Source organism: Tachysurus fulvidraco, chromosome 2 (genome assembly GCF_022655615.1).
Source record: "Tachysurus fulvidraco isolate hzauxx_2018 chromosome 2, HZAU_PFXX_2.0, whole genome shotgun sequence".
In the NCBI taxonomy this organism is placed as follows: domain Eukaryota; kingdom Metazoa; phylum Chordata; class Actinopteri; order Siluriformes; family Bagridae; genus Tachysurus; species Tachysurus fulvidraco.
In genome coordinates, this window is record NC_062519.1 from 3,712,639 (window position 1) to 3,721,710 (window position 9,072).

The 9,072-nt window shown below is 38.0% G+C and overlaps 1 protein-coding gene and 2 long non-coding RNA genes across 3 annotated transcripts; 1 reads left to right on the forward strand and 2 right to left on the reverse strand.

Moving 5' to 3' along the window:
• Nucleotides 1–147: 147 nt before the first annotated feature.
• LOC125139630 lies at nt 148–1,956 on the forward strand. Its single transcript, XR_007138686.1, has 4 exons — nt 148–441; nt 532–930; nt 1,532–1,672; nt 1,806–1,956. It is a non-coding gene; the product is annotated as an uncharacterized LOC125139630 (long non-coding RNA).
• A 146-nt stretch (nt 1,957–2,102) lies between these two features.
• LOC113647849 (bactericidal permeability-increasing protein-like) lies at nt 2,103–7,839 on the reverse strand. The gene is made up of 16 exons (XM_047804124.1): nt 7,687–7,839; nt 6,664–6,784; nt 6,467–6,578; nt 5,949–6,077; nt 5,699–5,854; nt 4,626–4,689; nt 4,486–4,546; nt 4,273–4,364; nt 4,006–4,182; nt 3,786–3,845; nt 2,960–3,127; nt 2,802–2,869; nt 2,635–2,677; nt 2,489–2,552; nt 2,326–2,402; nt 2,103–2,243 (listed from the first exon to the last, which is right to left on the reverse strand). The coding sequence occupies exons 1-16, from the start codon at nt 7,693–7,695 to the stop codon at nt 2,181–2,183; spliced, it is 1,464 nt and encodes a 487-aa protein (XP_047660080.1). The 5' UTR covers nt 7,696–7,839; the 3' UTR covers nt 2,103–2,180.
• Nucleotides 7,840–8,597: 758 nt separating this feature from the next.
• Nucleotides 8,598–9,070, reverse strand: LOC113647853. The gene is made up of 3 exons (XR_003441756.2): nt 9,007–9,070; nt 8,854–8,930; nt 8,598–8,762 (listed from the first exon to the last, which is right to left on the reverse strand). It is a non-coding gene; the product is annotated as an uncharacterized LOC113647853 (long non-coding RNA).
• Nucleotides 9,071–9,072: the final 2 nt, after the last annotated feature.

Sequence of the window (9,072 nt, forward strand, 5' to 3'; positions counted from 1 at the left end):
GGGTATCACGACAACTTTTACGATCATCGTGAGAACACTGTCGAGTTTCACCTGTTGGATATATAATGGTTAACATAAATCTGTGCTTTAGCATAAAATTGTTGTCTGTTTGTACCCGTACCTCAAACGGTCCCACGTAGCTCGAGTGTATCGAGTCTCCATGGTTGATCCCAACATGAGGATACGCTTCACGTCTCAACATCCCAAAGACTTTCCAGATGAGGAAATCTAAATTACTGACACTATTTGTTCTCTTTTGATTTTTTACTATTTTATTAATATGAAATAATGCATGCTGTTTAATTTAAAAAATGAACTATTTTCTTTAAAATATTTTATGTAGGTATTACATTTGATCCAGGAGAGGAATAACATCTGTAAGCAGATCCACCTCCCAGCTCAGAGTGGCAGCAGTCGAGTTTTACAGTCCATGAGACGTGGGTAAGACAACGCTGATAATTCACAGAACCGTAAGAGTTGTCTTGGAATCCTTGAGCCTTAAATTATCCACCTCACTCTGTTTTTTAACAGCTACACCAGGGAGGCGTACCTCGAGTTGGTGGAAAACATTCGAAAGATAATACCAGAGGTCAGTCTGAGCAGCGACTTCATCGACACTGTCTCTGCTCCGGGAGGTGGGCTACAATGTAGGCTTTCTGTTCGCATACAGCATGAGGAAGGTAAGCAGAATCATCACTGAACAAAACTGAGGGTTATTTGTAGTCAGCGGTGAAACCAGATCTCTTCGATTCCCGAAAATCGAAAAAAATTGGATTACAGAAAACACACTCATATCACCGTCTACACGATAATGTCCCTGTGGAGGTGAAGAAAAGGCGTCTGGAGGAGCTCATATCCGTGTTCAGAGAGGAAGCCTCTAAATTGAACACAGCTCTCATTGGGAGCACACAACTGGTCCTAGTGGAGGGAGTAAGTACTGCAGCGAATAGATGCTTCTCCAAGAATACTAGCTCTGTCCGAGAACCCAAAGCTCCTGAACTGGCAAAAAAATATATATATATATAGCCAGCTAACGTTGTAAAATCAATGGAAGACAGTTTTTTGCTGTATTATGACTTTTTTAGTCTGATTGTCTCTTGCTGTTTTGCACAATCCTATACATTATCTCAGGGACCTGCTGCTATGAAACTGTGTTCATTATAGTATTACTGCACACAGTATTGTTGAACATACAGTATGTACACTGGTCACCGCCATTTCTGTTTATTGTCTTTTGTGTTTTGTCTTTTTTGTATTTTTTGTATTGTCTTGTAACTTTTTGTCTTTTGTCCTGCACTGACTTATCTGTCTTGTTTGTCTTGTTCTGCACTGTTTACACCAGGTTGCACAGTTGCACTGTATCTGTCTAGGACTACTTACTAAGTCCTTAGCTCTGTCTATGTTTTATGTAGCACCACAATCCTGGAGAAACGTTGTCTCATTTCACTGTGTACTGCAACAGCTATACTGTATATGGTTGAAATGACAATAAAAGCTTCTTGACCTGACTTGACTTGATTTTTATGTGTAGGAGAGTAAACGATCGCCTGAGGATCTCTGTGGTCGGAATGACGGCAACGTAAAAGTGATTTTTCCCAGAAAGGATTTGCCCTCTGACCCCACAGGCATTAATACTGCCCCGGTTAAAGCTGGAGACTATGTACTGGTGAAGGTGAGTTTTAACCTTTGGGTCTTATGTGTACTTTTGCATTTTTCTGTCCACATCAGTAATGAACATGATGTTTATTAGTGCTGGTGAAACTTCATTGCTGTGTAATTTACTGTATGGTGTTTTCCTTTTATAGATTACTTCAGCAAACTCCCAGAGTCTGCGAGGCCACGCCCTCAGCCACACCTCCCTGAACTTATGAGCAGCAGAATAACGAACAGAACACTGTATGTTAATGTTAGTATTAGTGAACCACGTTTATTGAACAAATTATAAATATTGCTGTAAATAAAACACATATTTTGCGTGCTTCTATTAGAAGAGCAAAATAAGAGTCATATTCAGTCAAGCTACATATAAATGAAGGCCTTATGCTGTATAGACTCATAAAAATGTATGAAATAGAGAACAGAAAGAGAGAAGCCACCAGTTTAGCATGAACGATTAGTATGCATAAAAGAAGCGCTTATAATTTCAGGAAAAATATTAGTTTGGAAAAAAGAATCCACAGTTAGAGGACATCAGGTAAATCCACTCCTCCAAACTGGACATCTGTCCCGATCAGCACATAATCCTGAAATTACATTAAAAATCATGGATTAAATCAAATTTAAAAGTCTATACATTATAAAATTGACCAAACTTAATTCTCATACCTTCAGGATCTGAAGCTGGGTGTTGCGCAGGTTCATTTCCCCGATGGCAGGTAGAGGATAACCGTTCTTTAGGAAATCTGCCAAGAGCATTTTATAGATTAAAAAAAAGGTTTTTGAAATAAAAATCTACAATAAAACACAGTTGATCAGATCATATATTCACCATTAACTCTGGGTATCACAGCATCATTCAAGAGTGACAATACAACATTATCCAATACTTCTACCTGTTGGACAGAAAAATAATTATTTAGATTTGTGTTCATTTTCCTCAGCAGACATATCAAACTGGCCTGTTTGTCCTCATACCTGAATTGGTCCAACGTTGCTTGTGTTTAATGTCAGGTTAATTCTATAAAAATAATAAATATATTATGAGCATATTACCAAAGATTGAAATTTTATTTTATTTTATTATTATTTTTTAATAGCATTTAAGAATATATATATATATATTTTAACATTGCATGAATTACTTTTTAAGAGTCACTTTTCCAAGCACTTTCAGACCGCTGACGTAAATCAGAGCGCTCACGCTGGCATTCTGCAGATAAAACATGTACATAATTAATGAGTCGACCAAATATTTAACTCCTCCCACAGAATCATATCACCTCATGTCTGCGTTACTCACCATGTTGAGGATGAAGAGAGGAGACAATGTGGCGTTGGGCTGAATAGCGTAGGCTGAAACTGTGCTGCTTGCCTCCAGGGTCATGAGGTCAGGCTCAAATGAGATGTTCGGCTCCTTTGCAGCTTTCAACAGGAGCTTCATCTTCAGGCCAGGGTACTGCTTAGCAATCTGGAGTCACATATTAAATACGTACATTAAGTAAAACATGCTAACGATTAAAGGTGGGGGGCACGATGTTTGAAAGCCAATGTTCACATTTGAAATCACCAAATACAAACACACCCCAAACCCAAATGGGTGTCACCCCTGTTTTGATAGCCCCGCCCCACACATACATACGCAAACCAGGCGTACATATGCAAACTATTATGGCGGAGCCTGCTGGGGCAGCTGGCCGAGGGGATATTTTTATCAATATATGAACTCAGTGAGTAATACTATGGTAATACAAGTGAAATGTGTTTTTGTAGTACTGTGTGTTTTACCGTGAAAGTTTTAGCTCTGTTTCACGCGGAAGACGACATTCAACACATAGAACCCGAGGAAGAGGTAACGGCAGAGGCTAATGTCATACATGCGCACTGAACACTCTCTCTGCCACATATTGACAAGACACACCCCTTTCTGCTCATTGGCTACACGTTTGTTTTGTTTGCCGGCTCGACTCAGTTTTCTGAAGCATTTTTCAAACATCGTGCACCCCACCTTTAATTGTGACCTTGGAATGATTAGTCTAAGATGCTTAAACAGATACATCCCCAAAAAACCAAAAGTTTATGTGAGATTTAAAATATAAAAAAGAAGAAGAAATGAATAGATTTCATACCTGTGGAATGAAAATCCCAAACGTCTTTGTGTCAAGTCGAAAAGGACAACTGGAAGGGATCTGTAATGAGAATGATTATAAAATTTCAGAACCTGCCTGGTTTTGTTGTGAATGATTTGTTTTGTAAAATTTGTTCTCTTTGTTGATAAAATCAGGTCTTGAGCTCAAAAATGAGGGTGCCTATATTTAACGATGACCTACAGCGGTGGTTGTAACTCACCATGTCGTCAGTTATATAGAGTTTCAGCACTCCGGCATTGTTGTACACGAAGCCGGCTGAGTTCAGGGAGAAAGCTGATAATGCGATGTACAGCATGTTGCTGTCCTGAGCAGGCAGAGAGAAGGGTGTTGGGGAGAACGGAGGCTCCTGGTGTTGCCCGATGTTGTAGAACTCCCCCTGCAGAGAAAGAATAGAAAAATAGAGAATATTGAAAAACATAAATAAAACACATCAGGTTTTCCCAGGGAGAATTAAGTTTCAACTCACCTTTAAACCCAGATCAATGCCAGAGTAAGAAACAAATGGTGACCCCACAATGGAATAGTCGATTTCAGCATACTTGTCAACTTGAGCAAGAACTACAATTATTAAAGCATTTAAATAGCAAACGTTAGCAGGATATTAGGTTCTGTAACGGATGAAGAGACTTATTTTAACATGCAAATTACTGTGTGTGTGTGTGTTGATCATTGATCATACCATTTAGAGTTTTCAGATGTGGATTGATGCTATTTATGGCTTCAGTCACCATAGTACAGATCTGAAACATCAAGGATTTATAATGAAATAAACAGCATGCGATATTCTTCCTTTTACTTTAATCGGGGTTTTGTAGGTACCTGTGGCTGTAGGGCATCAAGCACAGCTGAATTGATGTAGCTGTCAAATAACTGATACAGCCAGCTGAATGGACAAGGGAGAGGAATAATAATAAAATATTATTGTGCATGTCAGTTTCTCATATCAGTTGTGAGCTACTCACAAAGTGTGTCAGTGACAACAAATTAAACAGAGCCTTTGTTGTGTCCATGGATTGTTGTCAACTGAAGCCTAAGAGTTGTTTACTGTGGGAATGACAACAGTCCTTTGAAACCATATAAATCATTCATGTGCAGTAGACAGAAGACAGAACTTTCCAGAAAGCTCCTGAAGTTCCATTTTATAAATTGCTATAAATTACAATTTCTGAATAAAAGTGACTGTTTTTCACCTCTGTCTGTCTGTGATGTCTCTAGGGTTTAGTGGTAAAGTTAAAATATAAAAAGTTTAATATTAATAATAAGATAGTATTAAAGATCTATATAAATACAAACATTGTGGGCTCATGAAACATCTACAAATGCCGATAACGCCAATACAATCCTAATGAGCTGGACACTAATACAAAAAGTTGATCCTTTGGTGTCAAGGTCTGTGCACCGCCCGCGCCTCCCGAACACCAACACAGAGAAGCGTCTCCAGGATACTACACTCTACCGGACTACACTTCCCAGAATCCATCACTGACACTAATTGCACCACCACCTGTTCCTCATCAGCCACTCCCTATAAAGGCTGAACTTGAACTTGACGCCAGTGCGAAGTCTCGATCTGTTTCGGTGATCATTCTGAGCGTTTCTTGTGTATTTCCTAGTTCTGGTTTTGTTTCTGTTTTCTAGTTTTCTTATTGTTTGCTTCCTGCCCTAACTTTCTGCCTGTCTTACTGTTTCCGATTTCTGCCTGCTCTATCTCAGTGTATTTGCCTGCCTTGACCTTGCCTGTTTGTTTAGGAGATTGCTATTAAAAAAGCTGGATCATCAGCCTTACGACTCCTCGTTACATTTGGTAGTGTTATGTACATATTATTTTCTTATTTTTAATCCGAAGTGGTACACCAATAAACGTGACCTCATAATTTCTCATGTTGGATTACCTCAATCCTCCATGCAGATCGATTTCGACTCGGCCAATAGAAGCAGAACAGGATTCAGCGTAAACTCTTGGATGCCCTTGACCATCGTTACTCACACCAATGGTGGTGCTGATCCTGATGCCAAAGATGGACAAAGTGAACCAGCCGTCGTCGTCTCTAGACAAGTTACACAAGACAATTTTCTTTAGGATTAACACGGACCAATGCACACAATACAGATAATCGTTATCAATAATCAGCTTTTGCTTACATGAAAAGATATTCGACTTCCCAGTTGCCTTTCAGGCCAATGTCGGCCTTGCCGATAGAAAGACTCACCCCAGTACCAGGTACCAACCCCACAGCTGTAGAAAACAACGAAACATCTTCGATCTGCATGCTGTCAGGAACAGAAATGATGGAATCTATTAAGTCCACAAGCCAATAACATTTCATATCATATCATATCTCCTTAAATCTAATATAGTATGTCTTGCATATAGTTCTATATACAGTTGTATGTCTAATATAGTTCTATGTCTTGTATTTGCTAACAGTAACCATTCAGAACTATTGTATAGACATTTTTTAATCAAATAGATTTAAACACAGATACATGAGTGTGACAGAATGCTCAGTGTAGTATTTTCCTCAGAATGTAGGGGTCAAAATGAGACCCCTGAAGTTTTCCCCGAAATAATATAACAGTACAGGCGGATATTATATGATATCAGAGACTTAACCATCTAATTGTTTATACAAGAAAAGGATGTTGATTTGCTACTTCACCTGCTCACTCTGTATGAGACGTCCATAAATAAAACCTCTGTTTTGCCGCTCATGTTTGGGATTTGGATGGTTTTGAGCTTCTCCCGTAATGGGTTGATGCTAATCTGAAGTTCTGCAGTTGAAACAAAAATAAATATGAACTTGATGGAAAGAATAGAAAATAAAATATTCAGATGCTTGTGGCATGCAATACTCACCATAATCAAGCCCCTTTTGTGTGACTCTTACTTTAGCTCCAGGGTTTGTTCCTGAAGCCTCCACAGAGAGGAAGGTGAGCAGAGACAACACACACCACAGAGACACCATGTCTACTCTGACCTGAAACACACACACCAATGTGGGCATCAGGTATAACAATTTTTTTTTTCAATTCTCATGAATTAGTGGGGAAAAATCTCTCTCTCTCTCTCTCTCTGTCTCTCTCTCTCTCTCTCTCTCTCTCTCTCTCTCTCTCACACACACACACACACACACACACACACACACACACAGACCAGGAAGGAAGAGCTGGTTGAATGAGAACAAGACATTATGAGGAATAAACAAATAATCTCCTTTTTACAACTGTACATATTCTAGTGGAGAATTCTTTTTTTTTTTTTTTTTTTGCATAAATACAAATATGCAGTGATGTCACTAGCTCCAATACAACATGACATCAAGTTATAAAATATATGTGTCATGGATTGGGGTTAGAGGATAGAGAGTTTACATTTGTAGAAATGAAAGTGTTAATGTCGATGTGGACTGCAAAATGACATGGACATGATATGTAGGTAACATAGGAATTTAGGAAAGGTAACCAATGCTATATTCAAGCAGATAGTACACAAGAATAGCAGACTGAATATTGAGCCGTTAATATATCTTAATAGACCCTTAAAGTATCCTAATAAACCCTTAAAGTATCTCAATAAACCCTTAATATATCTTAATAAACCCTTAATATATCTTATTAAACATTTAAAGTATCATAATAAACCCTTAATATATCTTAATAAACCCTTAAAGTAGCTTAATAATCCCTTAATATATTTTAATAAACCCTGCCTATGTTTCACACTTTGTGGATGATTGACATTATTGATTGCACAAACAAGACATCTAATGAGAAAAAACAATACTGACGCCATCGATACTAAATTCAGCAGAACAATGCAGACAGTACACAAGGACTAGAATCTAACAAATTTAGCAAAATCTTGTGCTAATAGACTTACCGTGTCCATTACAGCATGTGACTCACACAGCCTCCTCCTGCAGTAACACACACATATAAGTCTCTGTTTTTTATTTTTGTGTTTTCTGTTTTGGGAGGTGTCTGTGATTCGGTGCAGGATGAACACCGATTGGTTCCTGAAGGTTGGAAAGGTCCTTGATGCCTATAAAGCCTCCACCACCTCTTCCTGCTTAAGTTTTTTTTGCTCACTTTCTGTTTGTACTACTCGTTTTCTGCTAGTTAGTGGTGTGTGTTAATGTTGGTTGACTTGTCTGTGGTATTTGTGTGTTTAGCCATTCCTTTTAATGCTGACTACTGCCTGTTCTTTTGACTTCTATTCTGGATTGCCCCTGTTTGGACTTATTAGCTATTACCTGTAAATATTTGTAGATAGTGTTATTGGGGAGGAGGGAGACTGACGCCATTTTTGTTTGAACCTTTTATTGATTGAGTTTTTGTACAGGGAGCTAGGGAAGTAATTGTATTTTCTTTTTTTTTTCTTTTTTCTATTCCGGTGTTCTGTTCTATACAATTCCACTCATAAATTTAAACATTAAGCATTCATTTAATTGCCTTTAATAGACCTATCATATCCAGTTCACTGTGGGACTTATAGAAAATGTCTGAATTTAACAGTGGTGTGCAATAGTATGTATAAAAGGGGACGTGATAAAGTGAGGCAAAAATATCTCAGTCACAATCTAGTGGCTGTCTGCAGTATTAAACCAGTTACAACTCCACCTTTTATTTTCTGGAACTTTAATCTCTTCTGTCATCTCATCTGTCTGCAGATTACATCAGTGAACTCACAGAGCCAACGGAAAATAGACTTGTTAAGAGATCTTGATGAGCAGGACATTGTATGATTATGTACTCAGGTCTTATCAGTTAGGGGTGTAAAAAAAAACAGACAAAAAAAAATCACGTTTATTTATTTATACATCAACTCCTACAAAGGTTCTGTATTGTTATATAGAAAATAAGGAAATCCAAGTTTGCAAATGGAATCCACTGTTAGTAGACATCAGGTCAAGCTCATGCGCTGAACTGGACGTCTGTTCCGATCAACACGTTATCCTGGAACATTTTTGATTATAATCAAGAATTAGATATATCAATTAAAAAAAAGGCATCTACTTATATCACTGAGTATATTTTATTCTCATACCTTCAGGACTTGAAGCTGAGTGTTGAGCAGATTCATTTTTCCAATAGATGGTAAAGGATAGCCTTGCTTTAAGTAAGCTGTTAAAAGCATTTCAGAAATGTATGTAAAAAAAAAAGTTATTAAAACTTAAAAAAAATCAGATCATATACTCACTGTTCACTTCGGGTATCGCGACAACTTTTACGATCATCGTGAGAACACTGTCGAGTGATTTCACCT

What these genes read in the sequence shown, in the direction of transcription:
- LOC113647849 (XM_047804124.1), bottom strand. An exon ending in GAAGTCGAATATCTTTTCAT is followed by an intron (nt 5,855 to 5,948) that starts GTAAGCAAAAGC and finishes TAACTTGTCTAG; the next exon opens with AGACGACGACGGCTGGTTCA. An exon ending in TTGATGCCCTACAGCCACAG is followed by an intron (nt 4,547 to 4,625) that starts GTACCTACAAAA and finishes TTGATGTTTCAG; the next exon opens with ATCTGTACTATGGTGACTGA.